Consider the following 25,577-nt stretch of genomic DNA (forward strand, 5'->3'; position numbering starts at 1 on the left):
CACAAAATTTGGTTATCGTCTTGTCACGTATGTTCTCACGTCAATTGAAAGGCTAATTCAAAGCTCAATATAAAACTTATCGTAGTACTAGTTTATGACAAACACTTTGGGTTTTATCGAAGACCCCGTATCAAATATCGATGCTCGCTACTTTACAGTTTTGGTTCGGCGTTATTCAATCGTCAAGTCGTTCTCTGATCATGTGACTCAATACTTCGCAAATAATTTTTGCAGCACTTTTCGATTATCACAGGTGACCAACAGGCTCGTCATGATTATCAGACAATGATATGTACTCCTTCGAGCTAAGGTTAAAAAGTTTAATGATTTTTTACGGTAAGTTATAAGATATCAGTGCTAAAAATGACAGCATTACAATGAAGATAAAACAGATGCGTAAGAACAATAGACATAGTTTTATTGAATGCGTGAAGTATATTTGTGAAAATATTTCGACGAATAAGGTTGCAAGAAAGTGTAAACAGAAACCATCTCTCACAACTACATCACATTTGAGCCGTTTTGAAAAGGGAATCCAACTACGGCGGTCTTGTGTGGCTTCGATTTTCTGTTCGTTTTTTACCTTTTAAGAGCTTGTAATCACCTTTCCCCATATTTTGCACCTACAACACAACAGAGTAAGACATGGTGAATCTTTTTATATCAATTAACGGTAATGTGAATTTTGTTGCAAGTCAACCTTTAACGAATGTTTCCATGCTGTTTTTGGAGCTGTTCGGAACATTTAATTCAAAGGCGCATGCTCTGGTTCGGTCGCAAACCAAATTTATGTTCGAGATCCGAGACAAACAAATCTTAATTTTTTTAGGTCAAAAACCAAATTGGTTGAGAGCCGGCGCGTTCGAGAACTGAAATTCCACTGTATGTCAAAACTAAATTAATCATAATCCTACATTAACAAGAAGTGCAAAAGACAAAGAGAAACTACACAGCTGGGTACAAAGAGAAACTACACAGCTGGGTACAAAAACAAACTGCACAGCTGGGTACAAAGAGAAACTACACAATTGAGTTTACTCCGGAATAGAATCAGATGAGAAAACAATTTCTCGGATTTATCTCGGGACCAGGCTCCAAAGTGTTGATAATGTGAAAATCAGTAAAATGATATTTTTATTGTAACGTAGCGTTAGAGACGCGTGAACAGACGTGTATACTCGGCAAAACCTAAGTTCTGTGGTAGAGTAAATGATATAGATATCTGGTGTAACTTACCCCTATCACATAATAAACATGTTTTAGATTAACCTAATATATAGGTACATTGTATCGAATAGTTGTTTTCAAGTTTTATATATGATTTGTACATTTGTACATTATAAAATTTCTGACATCGTATGTATAGTAAAAATGACATTGTGTGTCGAAACAAACACCGACTCAATGTTGATGTAGAAAGACTGATTTCAGTTGAGATTTAACTGGTCTAACCGATTTAACTGCACTGGTTTGACTGTAATGGTTTGTGATGTACCGTGAATATCGTATAAAAATGTAAATTTCATCAATTTTAGAAAGTGATATTGTTTCTTGAGACAGCAAATAGTTTTCTCTTTTGTAGGGGCTACACCTGCATTCCAGTCAGCAAGGTGTTCATACTATTGAGCTGATAAGAGACAATGTGAGTTAGGTTCTCAGGCAAAAGAGGCAAATACGAATCTATTTTGTGTAGATCAATATATGAAAATGTTTTGTCTCTTGATGTTATTAAAATACATTTGCTAGACTTTTCAGTGCTGAGCTGAGTGTGACTGAGTGTAAGAACATAGACATGGATGTTATGTTATCAGCACTATGTCTAGGGTGCACCAACAGTCGAGTTCTTAGCAAGTTTGTAGTATAAACTATATGGTTTATGGTATACACTATATAGTTTGTAGTGTGTGTATATGTATATATGCATATATAGATATACATACATATTTAATATTTCCTCTATTACGGTACATACACGTATGTATGTATGTAATAGGAGAAATATTAGGATTAAAGTAAATTCTCAGTAAAAGCACTAGAAATCTGTTTTGTGCAATGCGCTCCTCAGACAAGGTTTGACTAAAATGAAAATCTGTACCAAAATGCTAGGAATGGGCTCAGGAATGTGATTTAGCGTGACTGATAAGATAACTCCTAACCTGTCTGCAATTGGAAGATAACTCGTTCCCTCATTTTAGTGTAGAGTTATTTTTTATATGCTTTTAGTTACTAGATATATGTTATATATAGATAAGTATATATATGTGTATACAATGTATATATCTATTTCTCAGAGTTGTGTATATGTATCTGTGTATGTCCAGCTATAGTTATTAAAATCTTGATATTAAAATTTAAACATTTGGTATTAAAAATAGATGTGAACTCACGGAGATTCCAACCCCAAGTTTAGAATCTACTCCTGAGCTAAACATGGCATATTGTTCAAAGGCACTATCATATACTGTATAGCGTATGCACACGCTAATTATTTTAGCCTTGCGCCCATGCATTACGCTGCCCCTGTTAAGAAATATTTTGGTATACGTATTTGCAACACAATGTTTTTACAACTTTTTTTTCGTTAGGGCCAATTTGTTTAGCAGGTGATTGTATTGGATAATATGAGTTTCTATACCACTCTATGTACATCTAATAGTTTCGATATAATAATACAATATTTTTGCATACCAACACTGGCACCCGAAAATTGGCATGCCAATGTTTGCATGCCAACACTGAAACGCATACTTGCCAAGTCTCCCGGTTTGGCCGGAACCCTCCAGTTTTTTAAGTCCGTCTCCCTTTTGCACAAAATCTCTCGTTTTCCTCCAGCTTTTTCAATAAAAGTAGTGGTTTAAGTTTTTTACTTGTCGTTTTCCCTTTGTTTACTAGTTGTAAGCCTTCATCATCATACAAAGTTAGCAACAATGAAACAGACCACTATTAAACCGTATGCTTGCCATTAAACCTGGGCTATTTAGGTTTAGCAACATTGATGTCTAACGATTTGCTCTACAGTTTTTCATCAATAAACAAAGACTATACATGAAACTGTGACATATCATTGGCAAACGACCATGACCTCTCATCGATAATAGAGTACCTGAACTTTGAATAAATATGTGGAAGGGACTCCTATGTAGGTACAGATGAAGAAAAAAAAACTTCACAAATAAATCTAGGCTTCAGATTAAACTACTACATCTCACGCTTTTTTCTCTCAACTACTTGGCAAGTATGCTGAAACGAACTAAAATTATATAATTGTATACCAAATAATTTTTCATTGTTATCGTAGCAAAACAAACTATATTTAGCCATTACTTGCTAATAATTTCACAATTACATTTAAACAACTTTACATTTTTATTCTTCCTCCTTATTTATTTCAACAAAACTCTTCTTTCAAGTAATGAAGTTTGAAAGTTACAGTTGTTTAACAAAGTTTGAAAACCTTTACAGTTGTTTTTATTTTCTATCTTAATTTATTTCAACTACACAAAACACTTTTTTCATGATATGTAGTTTGAAAGGTAGAATGGCAAATGTGGTTATATGTTAACTACAAATAAAGTTTTTGTCCAAAGACTTTATTATTACCTGGGCATTGCCAGGTAGTTAATATCTATTGCTTGTGATTAGTGTATCATACGTATCGAGAGATAGTCAGGTGTGCCAATAAAGCACAGATAATAAGTAGGTGCACAATTATTCAGAATTTCAGTGCGTTTGTGTGCACGTGTTCGTATGCATATGTTTATAAATGTGTATGCCTGCATGTGTGTATTTGTACATGCATATATCTATATCCTAATATACATCCATGCATGTATAATTAAAGGAACTAAATGTCGTTATATAATTATATGTCGTACTCAACAAATGCTTGACAGCTTTATCTGCAGCACTGAGTTCTGTACATCAACATGTATATAACAATCATTGCTGCATAACCACATATAACATTGTAAATTCATCAAATCGTGTACATATAGCCGTATTTCACCCCCCTATATTGGTAAGTAGTCTAGGATGGCTAATTTAGGAGGAGACAATTCCTACATAAAGTAGAGTTTTCAACTTTGTTCAATATTATGGTCATATTTGCAGACAGCGTGTGACGGCGTCAGCAAACTAGAGCCCGGAGATCAAATAGTTGAGATTAATCAGCAGGTTGTGGTGAGCTTTTACATTTATTATATCATTTTACCTGCTAACCATCTCTCGTGACCTTTTCTCTGTTGAACTATTTTTACTTACTAATTGTCCTTATTTTTAGCTTTACTTTATGCCTTTTGGTTGTTATATTCTTGTTTTAGAAATTAAGTCTTAGGTTCTTTTTTCAGTTATAGTATAAATTGTTTCGTGAATGGAGAGAAAGAGTTTAAAGGAAGTCCCAAAGAAAGCTGTTTAATTTCAACCCAATATTTACTGTTGCCATGACGATTATTAATAACAGCTCATGCATCTCATGGTGAGAAAGAATATTGAAGTGATCAGACTTGAGCAAAGTAGGTTTGGTCAGACCTCAACTTGTTATGACCTCATTATATTAATTCATCAATATTGCGTGTCATTTGACCCATTAATAGTGCAACCAGATGAAATCATTTTTAGCATCTGCTGTCCAAAGTTTCTTGAAACATCGGAGTGCTGTAGATACTTCTCCATCACATGGTTTGGCTCCACAGGTGCTCGAATACTATAACAGTGTTTCGTACCTCCAATTTTTTGTTTTAAAATTTTGGATACCTAGAAGACTAGTGCAGTTTATGGTAAGAATGGAAAAAGTCATACCATTACCAGAAATAATAGTAAACCATGGGTGGACAACTCTTGGATCAATTCCTCAACCAATCTATAAAGCCATCTAGCGGTGATGGAGAGGTATATAAAAGTGATACAGAGAAAGGAAAGTTTTATACGGATATACTGGTAAAGGCGATAAGGCAGCTGAGTTAATAAAGATCAAGTGTTAAAAATGTTAAACTTACTGTAAAACTATAATAACTTATGTTACCTTGAAGGTTACTGTCTATGCAGTCCATATCTTGTATCACCAAAGTTACACCTCACTTTGTCTGTCTCTTTTGTAAAGGTGACATTAAAACCTCTCAGAGTGATTTTCACTTCTTATTAAGCTTCTTCCACATAGATTAGCTTTATATACTCTTTTCCTAGTTTCATCTATTGTAGTGGTTTTTATGTGGTTATTTGAAGCATTTATGCTAAAATTTTATAAGCTGTTAAAAGAATTAAGGAAATACAACAAACTATTATAATATTAAGTACATATTAAAATATATTAACTTTGTCTGTAAATGCTTAATTGTAGCTGAAATTGTAATAATTTACCGTCATGCTTGCTACAGACATACAGACATACGGAGAACTCAGGATAAGTAGTTGAATACTGTTTTAGATTTGCTGATTCTCTTTAGGTTGGCTGGCAGCTAAACGGTGTGGTAAAAGCTCTGCAAAAGAATCCAAAGGAAGTTATTCTCACCGTGAGAAAAGCTCCGCGACATTTCAACTTACAGAGTTTCAATCAGAGGAGAGCGAAGAATCCAAAGACTCTGGGTACTAACCTCAAACAGAGCACCTTCCCTAAGGTACACACTGCAATTTACAATCACTGCACCACTGAGCCAATCAAAATACTCACTAGCAGATGTGAGCCAATCAAAGTACATGTTAGCATATGTGAGCTAATTGAAATACTTGCTAGTATGTGTGCGCCAATCAAAGTGCATGCTAGCTTATAATGGCAAATCAAAGTACTCGCTAGCATTTATGAACGAACCAAAGTGTATGCTAGCATACATGTATATAAAGCTAATTGAGATACTCAATAGCGTATATGAGCCAATCAAACTATTGCTAGTATGTGTGAGCCAATCAAAGTTGTTGTTTGCTCATATAAGTCATTCACAGAACATGTTAGCATATATGAGCCTATTGACACACATGTTAGTGTATCTGAGCCAATCAAAGTGTATGCTAGCATATGTGAGCCAATCAGAGTGCATAGTAACATATGTGAGCCAATTAACATGGATGCACCAATCAGCAATGATGTTACGCCCCTAACAGTTACTGGTAAGTTCATATTCCTTATACTTCCTACATACATATAGTAACATTGATATTTTTAGAGGGCAAGCAAGCACCTATCAGAGGAAGGGTCATTTGATGGCAAGGCTAAGTCATGTTCGATTGGTGAAGCACCTGTTGCTGCTAGTCACATGACTGACACTGTAGCAACTCCTAGCAGGTTCTAACAAAAATATTTTACTTGTTTACATTTTTAAATACAATTTACACAAACTCTTCATTATTGTAAATCAGATGAACACGTTGAATCAGTTTTTAGCCACTTTTGAAGAAAGACGGATTTACTTTGAAAGGCAGAAGGATGGTTTTTGGTTTTTTAAATGTTATAGCTGGATGACTCCTTATAAATTTGAGATATGCTCGTATTATATAGGATGAGTTAAGACTCGACCTTCCTGTAATGTATCTCTAGGAACTGAGAAACAAAGCTTTTGATTGTCAGCCTCGACATCACAATCAGACGAAATACGTCTCTGTAGTTAATGCTTCATCAACCATTAAACAGAGGTCAAATGGCTGGGTCCTTGAGGGAAACAAAGATTATGAATTCTGTCCCTAAAAATGTTTTACCTGTTCTCTCTATTAGCATTAACAATAATATGTGTTGTGTATTGCATGTTTAGTTTGAGTTTAGACAATGGTTAGCTTAAACGTAGTTGCAGAGGTTTGCACAAACTTATGCTTTCACAACTCCTGTTTTTGCAGTACAGCAGATGAAGTCTTCTCTCTTAGCCCTAGTTCCTCAGATACTTCTCAGTTGTCCGGTTATATGCAAGAGTCTTGGCAGTCAGGAGCTGAGGTGAAACCAATTCCAAGGAGAACTAGTAGACCAACCATTCTCGTCAATGATGTCTGGGATCCTCAAAATTCTTTGGACATACCCTCTTCCAGCTCAGGTACATCAACATGAATGCAAACAGTAGGTGCTCCTACGACGTAAATAGTCCATTCCAGGATTGTTTACATAATAGGGATTTTACGTTATACGAACAGTGAAATACATGTAAATTGCCTAATCCGTTCCAAGATCTTTTCAAACTCCCACTTTCGCCATTAAAAAAAACTAGGCTCAACTTTTTAATTTGTTGGCTGTATCGTAACTGTGTTATTATTTGATAGCATCAACAACTTGTCTCCTTTATATACTATGATTGCGGTTATTTTACAATGATGGGTTGATGGGGGACTCACTATTCAGACTACTATTCAGATTGTTAGACCAACGCTGTAACACCCCCAATCGATCGTTTTTAAGTATTTATTAACACATGCGCAGCTACCTATTCTCTGTTTTGTCGACACATCTGACGATTTATCACAACAAACAAAGATGTCATGGAAGTTGTTAATATATAATAGATATAATGCTCTTCGTACGTCGTTTTTTTCCCTCGCGAATGCCGCGAGATACGTCACCATCCAAATCGAATTTGAGAAGTTGCAGTTGAAGTATATGGACTTTTTACGTATTGCGCAGCAAAAACTGCATAAATTTTTTATGTTATCTGGAATTTAGGTTATAGGAGTTATACGTTACAGTCCACTGTACAGTGAAATCACGCTGCTTGACCTCCTCACTCAAACAATTCAGTGCTCAACCAAAAATCCAGTAGCAAATGCATATAAATTCGAACAGGTTTTCGACGCTCAAATTAGCGAGCTTGAGCTTGAGAATGCCGAGTGGGAACCCCGAACGCACTCCTCGGCCCTTCTTCACCATTCGGTAAGCATCTACTCGGACTGTTAGCCAAGTAAGACAGACAGTTAGTTGAAGTTCTTTGCCAGTTGTCTACTTTTTTGTGTTGCTTAAGCCCTTGATAATTAGTCTAACAAAACAACTCATGTGATAAAAAGAAAGCAAAAAATATTAGGTATTTTGCTTGGAGATAAAAATGCATTGAAATACTTAGCATTGTTTCTAATGGACAAATGGGTCTCAGTTTTTCAGCAAATCGCAACTCGAACATCAAATTCGAAGGAATTATGGCCGATCATCGAGGTAATTTCATCCGAAGTTTACTGCTGATTAAGAAGAAAGCTTATAGCAAACAAAAACTTTAGATCTTTCATCATCGCACATTTGGAGTTATCTGTTCATAGAATTATGTTGAATTTAAAGATAGCGTTAAATATTCTAAAAGACTTTAGTACATAAAATACAGCTTGGGCGTGCTGGATTAATGTAGGATATATATGCACAGTATATTAAATAAAATATTATATACACTTATATACAGTAGACGCCCCTATTATATAGTAAACCTTTTTTTACATGAATTCTACTTAAAGGAAAGAATTTATGTAAAGTTTTTGCATTGCATGATGTAAGAAAGTCCACATAACGTAAAGCATCAAGTCAGTGTAAGTTTTAAAATTCGAATTGATAAACACGAGTCCCATAGTTAGCCGTAAAAGTATAACTTTCTTTCTTGAGAATAATTATACGCCCAGCTATTCTAAAATGCCTCAAGATGCTTGATAATCCGATACCCTATAACGTAAACATTCTCATTATCGATTATTTCTGTTTTAGAGGCAACTACTGGTAAGCTATGTATACGCTGTATACATATATATACTGTATGTATATGTATACGCCGTATACATATACATACTGTATGTATATATATGTATATGCTGTATACATATATATACTGTATATGTATATTTTCGAATAGCTCGTCAGACTTTTGGGAAGATCAATTTAACCCTTTTACGGGCGAAGCGAATGCCATCTAAATTTTGCACCCCGCTACAGGCAGAGCGACATTAACCCTGTGGGATGCCAGAAACCCGCTATAACTTACCTCCAACTTGTCATAGAGTTTTATATAAATGTGCATTGAGAAGCTTAGAAATATCTCGCCCAGTTGATATCTATTGCCCGCAATTAACTTACAATGACCTTACAATGACCTTATAGCTTACATTGCAGCTTTGTTGCTTTAACTTTTTATTTCATTCTAAATTTGAAGGCATATTTTTATTTTATAACCATATTTAACAATTTTACATAAACTTTCATTGCACTCGCTGATACGTTTGCTACAGTTTACCACCGAAAATATCTTTTTTGTGCAATAGAAGAGGAATTATGAGCGTCGATCTATCAAAAGCCGAGTTTAGATAATGGCAATTATGTTATCAAATATGCTACAAATTTGCAAATTTATAAGTTATATAATAATAATCTAACAAATGCTACCAATATATATTCATGAACAGGTGACATGAACAGACCATAATCGGAACACAGAAACAAAAATATTTGCATCGTTTGCTTGGCCAGTTTCGTTCTGACTGTTGCTTTCATTTGGACCCATTTTATCATCTGGCTGTGCAAAACCTTCCAGTGTTCTCTGACTTCTACTTTTTTCATGCACAGCTGACTTAGTCAATATTATTGTCCAAACAATTTTTTAGCAGAAAAAACCTCTTGTGTCAATTAGAATACACTTTCTGCACAAATAAAGGTGAAGATTTAATAACATGTAAAATTGTGCATGTATTGCTAAGCAGAAGTTTTAGCCTCAAAATAGTAGTACAGATTCCAGAGTAATTGCTAAACTGTTTTTCACATACGTCGAAGTATCAGGACCATGTTAAACAAGGAGCTACCATTAGCCTGATACACCTTTCTACTGATAGTTCGCTATTATCGGTTCGTAAAGGTCGTAGAATATCATATAGAAGTGGCGTTCGTTTAAAGGGTCGCGATTTATTTTTTAACCCTTCTCCTTAGTGGCGGTCAAATAGAGGTAGCGTTCAAATAAAGGTGGCTTTCAAATAGAGGTGGCGTTCACATAGAAGTGGCATTTAAATGAAGGTGGTGTTCAAATAGTGGTTTCACAATATATATATATATATATATACACACATACATATACAATGTATAGCTGATTGGTAAGAGCCTTGTAGCCAGTGTACAATGCTTGAGTAAAGTGTAAAACTGCTGATTAGGGAAAGACAAAGAGAAAATAGTCTTTGGTGAAGGTCTCAAGGAAAGCATGAGAGTATAAGTTGTAAAATAGTAAAGTCTTTCCGAGTCACTGTTTTAGAAAACTTGGAAAGGTGATGCAAAATTTTCACCGGAGTCAATGACAAGATCGTCTGCTTTGCAGTAGTGAAACTCACCATGCTGTTTAAAATGTGTTTCACTTTGAATTGGCTGAGATCCTCCTATTAAACGTTGCGTAATTGTTGCTGAATTGTGATTAACTATTGCTTTAAAATATGCTGCAGCGGTGGGAAACACAGGTAAAAAAGAGGTGCTGAGTTCTTACAATGTGGTCATGTCTACACCGGAGTTGCGAACCTCTGAGTCAAAGCAGCTACCATCCCACATCCGCACATGAGTGTTACTATCTCAATTATTCTCTTTTCTGGGCAGGAGTTTGCCTCAGCTATCTGGAGCTGTCGTAGCCATAATAGTGAGCAATTCTGTTAGCATTACTGAGGGAAAATGATATGTATTAATTAACAATACAGGATCAACATCATCTTACATTCCTGCTAGTTGTTACTCCGTGAGCACCTCGAATCAACTCTTTAAAGAGATCACAATTAGAGGAGAGAAATGGTCAGTGCTAATGACTGATTCTTTCATACTTTGAAACTCATTAAGTATAAGTAGTTGAAATATTGTGTTTTCTGTGTCCAAGTAAATTAATTGTATTATATTTTATCTATAATTGTGGTCAATATAGAGAATGATAAGATTAACAGATTGTTATATACTGGAGTAGCTGTAGATACCTTCATGGTAATCTACAGGTGATTGTTACATACTTTAGTAAATAAATACAAAGATGTAGTGCTGTTTAGTTACGATGCCATGTTGACAAAGCATATAACATTATATTCCGCCATGTCAGTTGTTCCAAAGTCTGTTTTAATTTTGATGTTTATTCCTGATACCGATGCTTCTGACCTGGAGAATGGTATGACCTTGGAACTAATAGTTATGCCGACACATATTTTATTCATGTTTTAGGGTATGCCATTGAGCAAAAGAAACCCCATAATAACAATATATCCTTGTTATCAAATGTATAAACTGTACAAGCGAGCAAACACTTATCGCGTGATAAATAAACATGCATGTATTTGCAGATGCAGACTATTCCATATAAAACATGTTATAGATATGTTGCATTAAATATGTTACCTTTAGTAACATGATAAGTGTCCATATTTAATAATCATATGAAAAATCAGGAATATAGTTAATATATTCATCAAAATATATATAGTCAACAAAATATAGTTAATGTAATGTGGTTAACTTGTGAGACATTTTCTAGTCCAGTGCCACTTTACTGATCAGTGATAAATATCATCTTTCATCTCAACACAAGCCTGTTAGAAGTCTCCACTCAGTTGAAAACAACATTTGAATCAACAACCTAGTCACCTTCCTCATCCACTTTACATGCACCTCTGTATTCTGAACCGCCAACACTGTAGTCATCCTCATCACGTTCTGAAATGGCTTGATTGTACTCAACTTCACCTTCACGTACCGTATCTCCAAGATCATTCGGTGCGCCTCTGTCATTCTCGCCTTCTGGATTTGATAGGTAATTATCTTCCTCCTCAAGTTCTCCTATATCTATTTCAGCTGGGGTCTCGAGTGAAGTTGGCAAGTGTTCAGTCGCAGGAGGACTCAATAAGCTCATGTCCCACATTACACTGGAATACAAAAACGTTCATAACCTTATCTGGCGAAAAGGGAAAAATGTTATAAAATTATAACTTGGTCAGTGAAACCTTCGGCCTGCAAATATTCTAGCAAATTTTCCCAAGCGATTCCATCATTTAATAACCTCTCATATTGTGGATTGCAGAACTATCACCTAGTATAAGAATCATGCATGTCCTCGGGAGATAGTCGGAGCTTTATACTGCTTTGATCCTTCAATATGTGGATTCGCAACGACTGTAAGCTATAACGCTTCTAGCTACATCATAATCAGGAACAACCTAATATTAAGAATGAATCACACGATTTACGCATGATCCAACACTTCTAAAGCTTGAAGCTAAAATTGTGCAGCTGTGGACAACTCCTCAAAATAACATACCACACACAGTTGCCTTTTGGCTGTATTTTAAACACACGAGCTCTTTGTTGCCTCAAATATTGTGTCGCTTCTTCCTCCAGTTCTCTCCATTGCACAGAGGTAAACTCTTTTACTCGCTGCCGGAAGCGTGGGGGTTTGTAAAGCAAACCAACAAAATTGTTCCAGAATAGTTCTGCAAAATGATGAATAGAATATGTAAGGTCTACCTACATGCATTAAGAAGACACTATAGTAAGTTCACACTACCATGAAACACCTGTACTTGAAGCGGACGATGGTCGCATTCACTAACACCTCTGCTAGTAGGATGAATATCTCAATAGTCAAAAAAAGTTGGCAAAAAATATACCTCATCTTTGCTGATTCTCGTCTTGAATTGAGTTTTATTTTTCCATTAATTAACTATGACAGTTACTAAAAAATACACCATAAAAATCATTGATGAAGGCTTCATGTGCGCAATAGATTGGCTAATCGAGGTGCAAAATCTAATTGGCAGGCAGTGAGCAGGGTGTAGCTCACATGGATGAAAAATTACTGCTAAGTAAAAAGAAAAAGATCACCCAATGATGTACAGCCTTCACAGCAGGTGGCATTTTAAGACCGTCCTCTGATGAATAGACTTAGTTGAAATTCAAGCCATGGGCAAACCGTAAGACAGCAGTGGTGTATGCACAAAGATACCTGTCTCAGGAATGTCAGAGTCATCCTGTGATGTAGTTGCCTGTACAGAATGGATTTTACTAGCTGTAGCGCTGGTTTGTCTGGTCAATGTAAGGTCATTTGGGATACCCCCGTTGTAGTGCTTGTACCTAATGTGATGTACAACATGCACAAGCAGGTTGGGGAGCTGACTGCCACCCAAATTCCTCAGACTACTGTCCTCTTCAGAGCATTCATTAGCCTGCAAAGGCAATTACAGATTGTGTCTTGGTAAAGAACCTTGGTCAAGGTCTAGAACAAAAATGTATAGTAAGAAGCACTGATTGACCACCACACGAGCCAACCGCACGAGATGTGGCAAAATTCAATGAGAAATACAAATTATTATCGTTATACATGTAGCTATGTAGACGGTTACCTACCCAACTGAAGAAATTTTTTTGGGTCATTAAGCCAAGACTAATTTTCTGGTAAACATCGCTAAAAAATCTAGCCTATTATGCACTGACGTCTATAATGGTGAGCAATATTATATCGCTATTGCAATATTTCAAGTCAAGAAAGTTCACTATACTTGATTTCTGCTTTTTTTTCTAAATTGGATCAAATAAAATAAAAACAGCATTAGTCCGATCTCTAGCTGAACTACATACATTATATGAAAATAACTCGTATTGCGAATTGCTTGCTTTATACGCTTCTGTCAATATAGCAAACAAAGTATAGGCAGCAATGGGATTGGTTCGTATGCAACCAGCAGCAGCAGGTCAGCAGCAGGTCAGCAGAAGGCATATCTAAATTTGGTTTTCGCATAAATCCGAACAAACAAAATTGGTTAAAGTTGCCAAAAATTGGTTATTCTTATACAGAATTAGTAAGATTTTTGTCTTCAGTCGACTTTAAAGGTGGTTGAAAGCTGATGAAGGAAAGCCTTGCCAAGACAGAGAAGAAAGCGAGAAGTTCAGGAATTTAAAAGCAATAAACACATGTAACTTGCCAGTCTGTAGAGATCAGATGCTTCAAGTTCCATATTGTCCAGAGTTTCGAACAATGTTCTTCCTTTGTACTCAGCTTCCAGGATCACCTGCAATGCCAGTTTAGAATGGCTTGGTTAAGCATTCTAACTCGAGTATTAATTCAATTGAGATGCAATGACAGAATATCCTGATCACTGTGAAACATTTGTCACAAAGGTCCATGACAAATGCTTACGAAAACAGTATTGCTCGATCTTTCTCGACATAAATTTAACTTAAATGAATTTCGCTGACCACATACACACCTAAACATAAGTTTTAATCTTATATTACTCAGCTTACTTTTAGTGTTAATTTTCAATTTTTTGACTTTATTTTGAAAACCGCCTCGTATGCTCCTATCTCAAGGTTGTCAAGTATCTCAAAGCAAATATTTGCTCAAATTTCTCGATGCTGGGGCGCTAATCTGTCGAGCTATGACTGTAGAATGAAACGCCAGAAATCATAAGATTTGTAGCCCTATGTAAGATATCGTTGAGAAAGAGAGTAGAAATGCTGCATCCTCATTGAAGTACATAGAAATTACGTACAAAGCTTCTAAAAACAGATGTATTCTCTGAACAATAGGAAAATAAGTTGACAGTTGAATTAACTTGAATGCTAAATGAAAACTCTAAAATCACCAGGGGTTGCCCAAAAGCAGGGCTGGATGCGCTTCCTTACACATAGACAGATCAATCATCCCGCTTCCTTTTTTCATGTTGTCCAGCTTTACGACTTTTCAAGATAAAAAAATTTTTTAGTATAAACAATTATTTTATAAAATATGATTTTTCTGAAATTAATACTCGGTGTTTGGTTTTTTAAATCTCTAGACGATACAGTTGTAATACTTTACTTTTCTGAACACCAAAATAAAAAAGCATCAAAATAAATACCACAATAGACGCAGCCAACTATGCAGATAAACTGCATCCAATAACACCATAAAGGTTGCAAACCTTAGCAGGTTCTAAGACGACAGTGTAGTAGAGGAGAGACGAATCCAAAAGATGTCTAATGGTGGAGTCCGAAATAAGAGTGAACCTTGAGTAATCATTCTGCTGATTGGCCAGCAAACCTACAGGTAATTGTTATCTTTTGGTAAATAATGTGCACCGTATGCTTTTATGTGAAAAATACAGCTAACCACAAAAAGACCAGAATCATATACTAACAACATTTAAAAATTTTCCAAGTAGTACTACCATTAAAGATAAACGGAGTAATGAGGTTTTCGTGCTGTGTTAAGGATTGATTCGTGTTTAAGAGAGATTACAAAGATTTTATATTTACTGTGTAAAAATTTATATAATTCTAACATGTATTTGTTACAATTTTAACTATTATATGTCTTTATAATCTATACAAATTTTATGTCCAAGTTATATGGAGGCTTCAAGCAGACTAAGGCATATATGTGATAAAATGTGTTTTGATATATGAAGCTTCCTACATGCTTTTCTACAGCTTACAGAACAAAATGTTTTCCTAAGTAAAGGTTCCGCTCACAAGACTTTCTTAGTTCAAATGTATTCTGTCAAATCTAAATGGATCAACTCTGTTATCACTATATATTAAGGTTATCATTATCTATAGACATACTATATACTGTATTATATATATTAAGGTTATCATTATCAATAGACTTACTATATACTGTATTATATATATTAAGGTTATCATATCAATAGACTTATTATATAATGTATTATATATATTACGGTTATCATTATCAATAGACTTACTATATACTGTATTATATATATTAAGGTTATCATATCAATAGACTTACTATATACTGTATTATATATATTAAGGTTATCATTATCCATAGACTTACTTTATACTGTATTATATATATTTAAGTTATTATCCATAAGTATGTGTATGAAGTATAACAGTCTAAGCATGTTAATAGGTATATAAAACTAGTTTAAATGACATGGACATACAGATTAAATTCAGCTATTCTCTTACCCAAATTTGTGCGACACAGAAGTGAATTGCATGTACAGTCAAACATGGATAACTCGCCCACGGATAGATCGAACACATGGTTAACTCGAACGGTTTCTTTGGTCCGTTCCCATGTAATGATAAATTGCTATAGATAACTCGAACTCAACACTGTTAACTCGAACTGTTTTTTGCCCAACGGCTACCGAAACGGTTGTTATCGCTTTAGAAAATCACTTTATTCCAAGCCATAGAGGTAAACCTCAACTTTTCGTAATTCATAAGCGTCGTTATTACCACCATCAGCAAAATATTTTTGTCAACGACTTTTCTAAAGGTTTGGTGAAATTTGATTTATACTAAACATCCGCATAGCGATCGCCCTTCGGAAGCGAGGTAAAGTGAGGAAATCTTTGCATACACTTCAAGGAAAATCGGCAACATTGATCGTGGGTAAAACGCTCAAAAGAAAATAATGTCTTTTCCTTTGAGCATTTCAAAAACGATCAAGTTTTGCCAATGTCAATCTAAAAAACGTCCTGGCAATAACATCACCTCAAACAACAAACCAATCTCAAGTGATAGAAAAATCTCTATACTTTTTGATAAAAACGTTTTAAACTTTACATTAGAAGCATTTAATTTGAAACAAGCCATTTGTGCTTTTGCTTTATATTATAGTTTGTATATGTACTGATGTCTTTTCTTTTGAGCATTTCAACAACAATCAAGTTTTGCCAATGTCAATCTAAAAAACGTCCTGGCAATAACATCACCTCAAACAACAAACCAATCTCAAGTGATAGAAAAATCTCTATACTTTTTGATAAAAACCTTTTAAACTTTACATTAGAAGCATTTAATTTGAAACAAGCCCTTTGTGCTTTTGATTTATATTATAGTTTGTACATGTATCTACTAATAAATAAGTAAATACATGGACTTGTGACAGTGCTCTGATAACTTGAACGCTCTGATAATTCGAACACTTTCGCTCAGTCCTGTGAAGTTCGAGTTATCCATGTTTGACTGTATTTGTATGTATTTTTGTTTTGCTTTTAACGAAAAATAACATTTTGTTAATGCAATGCCAATAAACAGTTGTACATTCACACTGGCTATACAATTGAAAAGCTTTGTGTACTTACTTATCTGTATCTTGTCTTCTTGACCTTTATAATATCGCAATCTTTTTTGTCTGTCTTGATACAACAGCTCCTCTTTCACCCTTTTTTTTAACTCATCGCATGACACTCTGAAGTCAAACTTCACTTCGACTACCTCATTCGCTGTGCAAAACATACAAAACATAAAAATACACAAATCTAGGTTACACATAAAACTATGCTATTGGTGTACATGGTAAGTACATGGGGTACACAGTAGGTAGATGCCTAAAGAAGAGAGGGTGAGTCACTATGTTTCCATGGTATGAGTGATACAGATTTAGAGTTGTGTGCTCAAGTTGAGTTACCATGTGATAAGTGTTTTAATTGACATTCGCATGTTGCGGATTAACACGGGTGCTTTATTAAAAGAGACAAGGAATTCTATGCCCAACGCCATATCGGCGCAATCCCATTTCATCATATCAAAATAGAAACGCCTGAAGAGTGAAAAATGTTCAAAGTTGAATAGCTTGCATGACCAGTTTTCCGCATCATTCGCAAGCGCCGTTTTCATCATTCGCACGAATGAGGCATTAGACAAAAATTTGCAAGTAACATAACTCGCTTGACTTGCAGATTTTTGCGATTTACATTTTGCGAATGACTTGCAGATTGACTGCATCATGGAAACATATCGGGTTGTAGGGTGCCCAGGCGGTCCACATGTCTACGTGAAAACTTTCAAGTCACGTCCAAATAAACAATTCTGATACATTTAATGCTGTGTTACATACAAATATAATTCACAGGCAAGGCAGGCATGAGCGCACATATAAATGAAGGAACCATTTTCAAATAAGTTGCCCTAAGTCTTCTAGAGATATACTTAATACTTAATGACCTTGAACTCAAAAGGCTCATAGGCTAACAGTTAGCTTTTTTATTTCTTCAAACCGTTGTGGAGCTGAAATTAACACCGTGAGTCAAGTGATGTAGATATGAGGCTATTGATAACTTAAATGCTGCTATATGTACACAAACTTGCTTTGGGTTTTTAAAAAGGCTACTAATGGGATGGTTGAAGCAACATGCCTTCTATGGCTCTGACCCTGTATATGTTCTATACATATATTCTATATGGAATATATATATATATAACATACAGTATATATACCCGGTGTGTATATATAGAACATATATATATTTTTCTATATATATGTATCTTCTATATATGCATATATATTGTAGGTTCTATGCATAGGGTATATATATATCGGTTTGACTTGTGGTCAACTCATACCTGTATATATATACCTTATATACTTATATATATTTCTCAAAGTTTGCTGTGTGTCTGTGTATTTGTTGTAGTGTATGTCCAGCTATAGCAATTAAATTCTTGGATATTAAAATTTTGCATTTTGATGGATTTGAACTCACGGAGAGTGCAACCACAAGATTTCAATCCACACGCAGTACCACTGAGCCATACAAGGCATAATGATTAAAGGCACTATTATATATGGTATACCGTATGCACACCATAAATGATGTATTATTTGAAAATCTATGAATTCTATGAAACACGATGCTCTCGTATTTTCTTGAACTTCTATTTTTGCTTTTTTGTAAGGTTCAATTGCTATATCTGCGGTCAAGGCCAATTTTTTCAAGCGGACAATTGTATTATTTCCTTAGGAAAAGCCTTGAAATTCTCTCACCATTTGGTCAGACAATGACAGTACGGTATCTTAATTTTACGTTTGTACCAGTATCGAGAGGTACTAGTATCGTTATATTCAAAGTTTTGATGGATAGCTTCTGGTGGAACAGTAACCTTTTTTATACACACACACTTCTATGCAAGACTTGTTATTATTCATTCAATATATTCAGGATTTTTATTTTGTTTTCTCAGTTTGTATTAATTGTATCATTACTGAATCATCTTTTATTGTAATCGTAGCAAAACAGACTTAATTTAGCTATTACTTGCTTTATTTCAAATTATTTGACCTGCACTAAACATTTTCCTCATGATATAAAGTTGAAAGTTACAGTTGTTTAACAAAGTTTGAAAACCTTTACAGTTGTTTTTATTTTTTCTCTAAATTTATTTCAACTACACAAGAAACTTTTCTCATGATATGCAGTTTGAAAATTAGAATGGCAAATGTTGTTATATGTTAAACACAAATCAATTTTCTGTCCAAAGACTTTCTTATTGTCCGGGCAACGCCGGGTAACACAGCTAGTACATGTAGCATATCAAAACTATCTACGATATATCTATCTACTGTATATGTATATATCAGTATGAGTTGACCACAAGTCATATGAGTCAAACACATATCAAAGATGCTAACCAAATATCAATTGAGGCACTGCTAGGCTTACCCTCCCGGTATGGGAAAATCCTGTAGCGAATTCCCGAAGGGGAATAGTGAGCCAAAATGGCCTTCTCAGTTTGAAGACCAACAACTTCTGGTCTTTCAGCTTTAGGGAAATGCTGGCTATAGAGTTCTAGTGAACCACTATCGAGATAGGCATTGTAGCATTTGGTAGCGACACGGTTTCGAATCTCTGAGCAATGCCGGCAATCGGTTTTTTTTTCACACAGTTCGCTTCTGAGAAAGTTGCAAAACCATTTGGTTACTTCGCTGTTAGTCTTGGTTGAATAATCAGTCTTTTTAAAATGAGAAGGTGATGCTGCAAGACTCAAGGGAGGTTCTCCATCTGGATTTGGTTCAACGGAGAGAGAGAAACTCTTTTTGATAGTTCCGCAGTGGTCCATCAGAGAGATAACCTTCCTGCAATATCCATTATATTTCACTAGTTGTTCTTTAGGTCTGTCAGAGCTAACTAACATGTTATGGCACTTTAAATGTTAAGTAATGTGTTAACTAATCATCATAATTAAGTTAACATTACACGTTACCATAAGGCCACATATGGTGTTAATATAAGCTAACATAGTTAACATACGATAGATAACTATGTTAGCATATTTCAACACCACATGTGACCATATGTTAATATTACATGTTACCATATGGTCACATATGGTGTTAACATTACATGTTACCATATGGTCACATATGGTGTTATTATCACATGCTACCATATGGTCACATATGGTGTTAACATTACATGTTACCATATGGTCACATATGGTAACATATAATGTTACCATATGGTCACATATGGTGTTAACATATGCTAACATAGTTAACATATGATAACTATGTTAACATATTTTAACTATATATAACACATAGCTAACATACATACTACAAAGAATTGTAGTAGTGAGAGGCAAAACAGTGACAACTTGCCTAACAACAATGACGGTAAGCTTATAGCGGAATAATTTTAGAAGCCCTGAACAATTACAACAACACGCACGGCGGATAATCTAGTTATTGTGCATTGTGGGAAACTGATCCTTTCACTTGATTCTGATGGCTGGACTATTACGCAAGGCCATTAAAAAAATTTACAACATTTGATTCGATTTCATCAGAATGTATCGGGTAATTTTTTATCATTTGTGACTGTTTGATGTTTTAAGATTAAAATCAGTAAAACTTGAGGTTAAAATGCTCAGAATCAAGCGAAGGTGCGATTGTGACGTTATAGTAGTGCATCGACTAAGAAACAAACAGAATATAGATGATAATAGCCAATATGAATAAAACAATAATAATGAAAGAGACAGGCAGCTGCGCTACTTGTGACGCCATTTCGGCACATTTTTTTCCTGTGCGCTTCCCAAAAACGGTTATTAATAGAGGTGATCTCTAACAAAGCCAAATGTAAGTCCCTTAACCATGTGAGTTTAATTCCACAACAAATTTGCAAATTCAAATACATAAGCTAATGTTTTGACTCAAACCTATCTGGTCTTGAATATTTATTGGGCGGTCGCGTAGAACTTTAATGAAATTATCCAGTTTAGGGAACTCTGAGCTAATACCAGCTCATAGAATGTCATTCTATGACCAAACTAAGCAATATTATAGGATGAACCAAACGTTATTTGCAGAAGTAGCCAAAATTAATGTCAAGGACAACATGATCGCTCAAATGAAAAGTGGGTCAGCTATTATGTTGTAAAGATAAAATGGTAACTTACAAGCAGGAAGCTTCGCAAGCGGGATTTTTCTCGTTGGTACAATGACGCAGGAGATCTAAGTGTTTGTTGATAACATCCCATGTCAAAAGATGCTCTTCGGTCACAGGGCACCAGTGCCCTCCATATGTTTTTTTACCACCTTTAGAACCATGCCCAGAATAAAATATGAAAAGAGTATAGCTGGCATCATTCACACAGACATCAGAGTATTGCAAAGTGTTGCCAAGGTATTGGCGGTTATGAATCCGTCTTCGAATTTCAGTGCATGCTTTTTCCAAGCAGTCCTCTTCCTTTCCTGGATGCTGCTTATCAAATACTGGAGCAACTACGACATTATCTTCCCTACAAAGAAATCTTATGCAAGATTAAGAGGGTTATGAGTGCAACTAAAGCTGTTGTAAGATGCCTGTGCAGCTATTTTAGATGAGAGATACCCATAACAGCTCCTTTAGAGTTACTCTCCTTATAAGAGATACCTATAACAGCACCTGTAGAGTTACTCTCCCTATAAGAGATACCCATAACAGCTCCTTTAGAGTTACTCTCCTTATAAGAGATACCTATAACAGCACCTGTAGAGTTACTCTCCCTATAAGATATACCTATAACAGCTCCTGTAGTGTTACTCTCCCTACAAGAGATACCTATAACAGTTCCTGTAGTATTACTCACCCTACAAGAGATACCTATAACAGTTCCTGTAGTGTTACTTTCCTTATAAAAGATACCTATAACAGTTCCTGTAGTGTTACTCTCCCTATAAGAGATACCTATAACAGCTCCTGTAGTGTTACTCTCCCTATAAGAGATACCTATAACAGCTCCTGTAGTGTTACTCTCCCTATAGGAGATACCTACAACAGCTCCTGTAGTGTTACTCTCCCTATAAGAGATACCTATAACAGCTCCTGTAGCGTTACTCTTCCTATAAAAGGTACCTATAACAGCTCCTGTAGTGTTACTCTCCCTATAGGAGATACCTATAACAGCTCCTGTAGTGTTACTCTCTCTATAAGAGATACCTATAACAGTTCCTGTAGTGTTACTCTCCCTATAAGAGGTACCTATAACAGCTCCTGTAGTATTACTCACCCTACAAGAAATACCTATAACAGTTCCTGTAGTGTTACTCTCCCTATAAGAGGTACCTATAACAGTTCCTGTAGTGTTACTCTCCCTATAAGAGGTACCTATAACAGCTCCTGTAGTGTTACTCTCCCTATAAGAGGTACCTATAACAGTTCCTGTAGTGTAACTCTCCCTATAAGGGATACCTATAACAGTTCCTGTAGTGTTACTCTCCCTATAAGAGGTACCTATAACAGCTCCTGTAGTGTTACCCTCCCTATAAGAGATACCTATAACAGTTCCTGTAGTGTTACTCTCCCTATAAGAGGTACCTATAACAGCTCCTGTAGTGTTACTCTCCCTATAAGAGATACCTATAACAGTTCCTGTAGTATTACTCTCCCTATAAGAGATACCTATAACAGCTCCTGTAGCGTTACTCTTCCTATAAGAGGTACCTATAACAGCTCCTGTAGTGTTACTCTCCCTATAAGAGATACCTATAACAGTTCCTGTAGTGTTACTCTCCCTATAAGAGGTACCTATAACAGCTCCTGTAGTATTACTCACCCTACAAGAAATACCTATAACAGTTCCTGTAGTGTTACTCTACCTATAAGAGGTACCTATAACAGTTCCTGTAGTGTTACTCTCCCTATAAGAGGTACCTATAACAGCTCCTGTAGTGTGACTCTCCCTATAAGAGATACCTATAACAGTTCCTGTAGTGTTACTCTCCCTATAAGAGGTACCTATAACAGCTCCTGTAGTGTTACTCTCCCTATAAGAGATACTTATAACAGTTCCTGTAGTGTTACTCTCCCTATAAGAGATACCTATAACAGCTCATGTAGTGTTACTCTCCCTATAAAAGATACCTATAACAGCTCCTGTAGTGTTACTCTCCCTATAGGAGATACCTACAACAGTTCCTGTAGCGTTACTCTTCCTATAAGAGGTACCTATAACAGCTCCTGTAGTGTTACTCTCCCTATAAAAGATACCTATAACAGTTCCTGTAGTGTTACTCTCCCTATAAGAGATACCTATAACAGCTCCTGTAGTATTACTCACCCTACAAGAGATACCTATAACAGTTCCTGTAGTGTTACTCTCCCTATAAGAGGTACCTATAACAGTTCCTGTAGTGTTACTCTCCCTATAAGAGGTACCTATAACATCTCCTGTAGTGTTACTCTCCTTATTAGAGATACCTATAACAGCTTCTGTAGTGTTACTCTCCTTATTAGAGATACCTATAACAGCTCCTGTAGTGTTACTCTCCCTATAAGAGATACCTATAATAGCTCCTGTAGAGTTACTCTCCCTGTAAGAGGTGCTAGATTAGTGGCTGCAGCATTCTAACTATCAGAATAGATAACTCACGGAATGCCAACGACAAGCTTGTGTTTCAGAGCATTTTCTAATGTGTGGGCATCCTTTTTGAAGATACCATCTTTTTCATCTCCATAGAGTATGAGGGCATAGCTCGAAAAGTGACCTAAATCAGTACACCAGTACAAATTGGGATATTAACTGCAATGGCCACCAAAAACTCATTTAAGACTGGTTCTCACTATATCACCATAAGAGTTCAATCCACACGTTCTACCACTGAGCCGTACAAGGCGTAATGATTAAAGGCCCTTTCGTATACCGTATACCATATACCGTATACCGTATGCACATGCTAAATGACATATTATTTTAAACTCGATGAATTCTATTAACTCTATAAAACACGAGGCTTTTTCGTCTTTTCTTGAGTTTTTATTTTTGGTTTTTCATAAGGTTCAATTGCTATATTGCGGTCAAGGCTAATTCTTTTCACACGGAACGTATCATTTCTGTAAGAAGAGCCTCAATATTCCCTCTCCGTTCAGTCAGGCAAATACAGTACAATATCTCATTTCACATTTGTACCTGTATCCAGACGTCCAGTATCGCCGTATTCAAAGTTTTGATGGATAGCTTCTGATAGAACAGTAACCTTTTTTATACACACACTTCTATGCAAGAATTGTTATTATTAATATGACATATTCAGGCTTGTTATTTTGTTTTTTTTTCAATTTGTATCATTATGGAATCATATTTTATTGTAATCGTAGCAAAACCGACTCAATTTAGCTATTACTTGTTAATGATTCCACATTTACATCTAAACCCTTTTATAGCTGTCTTATTTTTTTTAATTTATTTGACCTGCGCAAAACAGTTTCCTTATGATATGAAGTTTGAATGTTACATTTGTTTGAAAAAGTTTAAAAACCTTTACAGTTGTTCTTATTTTCTCTTAAATTATTTCAACTACACGACACACTTCTCTCATGATATGTAGTTTGAAAGTTAGAGCAGTAAATGTTGGTTTATGTTAAATACAAATTAATTTTCTGTCAAGACTTTTTTATTACCTGGGCAACACCAGGTAGTACAGCTAGTGTATGTATGTACAGTGCACCTTCAGGATACGATTATGATCCGTTCCAGGGTTGGCATCGTATGGTGAAAAAAATCGTATGTAGGGGTATAGAAACCATAGTGATTATATAATGCGAACATCCCCTAGTAACAATCATCAAAATCTTATATACCGTAAGTACTGGACATATTGAAAATTAGTAATAAAATAGTATGTTAAAGATGTGGTTGCGTCAAAAAAGGTCGATTTAATGAAATTAAGACCAATGAAAGGCTAAAACATCAGCTGCAATTTGATGTCTTTTTTGTCTTTATAGACTAACCCTGTCCAGAGATATAAGCGTTTGAATGAGGCAATCTTTTAAAAAGCTCAGATTCCAGTGGGTGCTTCATTCGTGACATAACGAGTGATACATGTGAAAAGAGTTTACAAGCGATAAATACCCTAGGACACTTATATTTCGCTAGTATTTAGTTTCGTGAGTAGCATACAGAGTAAAATTTCGCTGGAACTTATTTTCGCTGCTCTGATGAGTGCGAAAATATAGTGATGTGAAAATAAATGCAGTGGAACAAACATTAGATTCCTCAGGTCCAGTTCACTGGTACGAAATATTTTTTCAATTTGGGACTACCGTACTGTTTGGACTATAAACCGCACCTCTATATAAGCTGCATGTGCTTTATTTTCGATAATTTCGAAAACGATAATAAAACAATACATAAGCTGCACCTTACTATAGGCCGCAGAACTAAGGACTGTGCTTTTTAACGTGGCAGCAACTTTGCCATTTAAAACGGAACAGTGCAGAATGGCACAGTTTCGTATTATCTGACGCTTTTTAACTTAGTGCCTAACGGGACAGTACCGTGAGGCATTGTTTCGTATTTTCTTTCACAGCTAGAAGGGCACTAATTGGAGATTCCCGTTAGTGCGCCCTAGCGGTGAAAGAAAAAGCCACAGAATAAGCCACAGTGATTAGCCGCACCCTTGTAGGCCTACCTATAA

General features: G+C 35.5%; 2 protein-coding genes and 1 pseudogene across 2 annotated transcripts in view; 1 reads left to right on the forward strand and 2 right to left on the reverse strand.

Annotated features, from left to right (window-relative positions):
* LOC137404075 (uncharacterized) overlaps nt 1-10,682 on the forward strand; it is a 47,386-nt gene extending 36,704 nt beyond the window's left edge. The window contains exons 7-12 of the mRNA XM_068090232.1: nt 1,583-1,642; nt 4,111-4,179; nt 5,442-5,612; nt 6,156-6,274; nt 6,820-7,010; nt 10,357-10,682. Coding sequence (XP_067946333.1) covers nt 1,583-1,642; nt 4,111-4,179; nt 5,442-5,612; nt 6,156-6,274; nt 6,820-7,010; nt 10,357-10,469 — 723 coding nt within the window. The 3' untranslated portion in view covers nt 10,470-10,682. The remainder of the gene's footprint in view (nt 1-1,582; nt 1,643-4,110; nt 4,180-5,441; nt 5,613-6,155; nt 6,275-6,819; nt 7,011-10,356) is intronic.
* Nucleotides 10,683-11,086: 404 nt separating this feature from the next.
* Nucleotides 11,087-25,577, reverse strand: part of LOC137403916 (uncharacterized) — a 44,758-nt gene continuing 30,267 nt past the window's right edge. Inside the window, exons 11-19 of the mRNA XM_068090024.1 lie at nt 23,534-23,648; nt 21,080-21,421; nt 19,342-19,754; nt 16,984-17,124; nt 14,839-14,957; nt 13,858-13,944; nt 12,882-13,101; nt 12,198-12,369; nt 11,087-11,805 (exon numbers count right to left, since the gene is read on the reverse strand). Coding sequence (XP_067946125.1) covers nt 11,520-11,805; nt 12,198-12,369; nt 12,882-13,101; nt 13,858-13,944; nt 14,839-14,957; nt 16,984-17,124; nt 19,342-19,754; nt 21,080-21,421; nt 23,534-23,648 — 1,895 coding nt within the window. The 3' untranslated portion in view covers nt 11,087-11,519. The remainder of the gene's footprint in view (nt 11,806-12,197; nt 12,370-12,881; nt 13,102-13,857; nt 13,945-14,838; nt 14,958-16,983; nt 17,125-19,341; nt 19,755-21,079; nt 21,422-23,533; nt 23,649-25,577) is intronic.
* Nucleotides 21,494-23,507, reverse strand: LOC137404077 (streptococcal hemagglutinin-like; annotated as a pseudogene).

The sequence above is a fragment of the Watersipora subatra genome, chromosome 9 (genome assembly GCF_963576615.1).
Source record: "Watersipora subatra chromosome 9, tzWatSuba1.1, whole genome shotgun sequence".
Classification (NCBI taxonomy): domain Eukaryota; kingdom Metazoa; phylum Bryozoa; class Gymnolaemata; order Cheilostomatida; family Watersiporidae; genus Watersipora; species Watersipora subatra.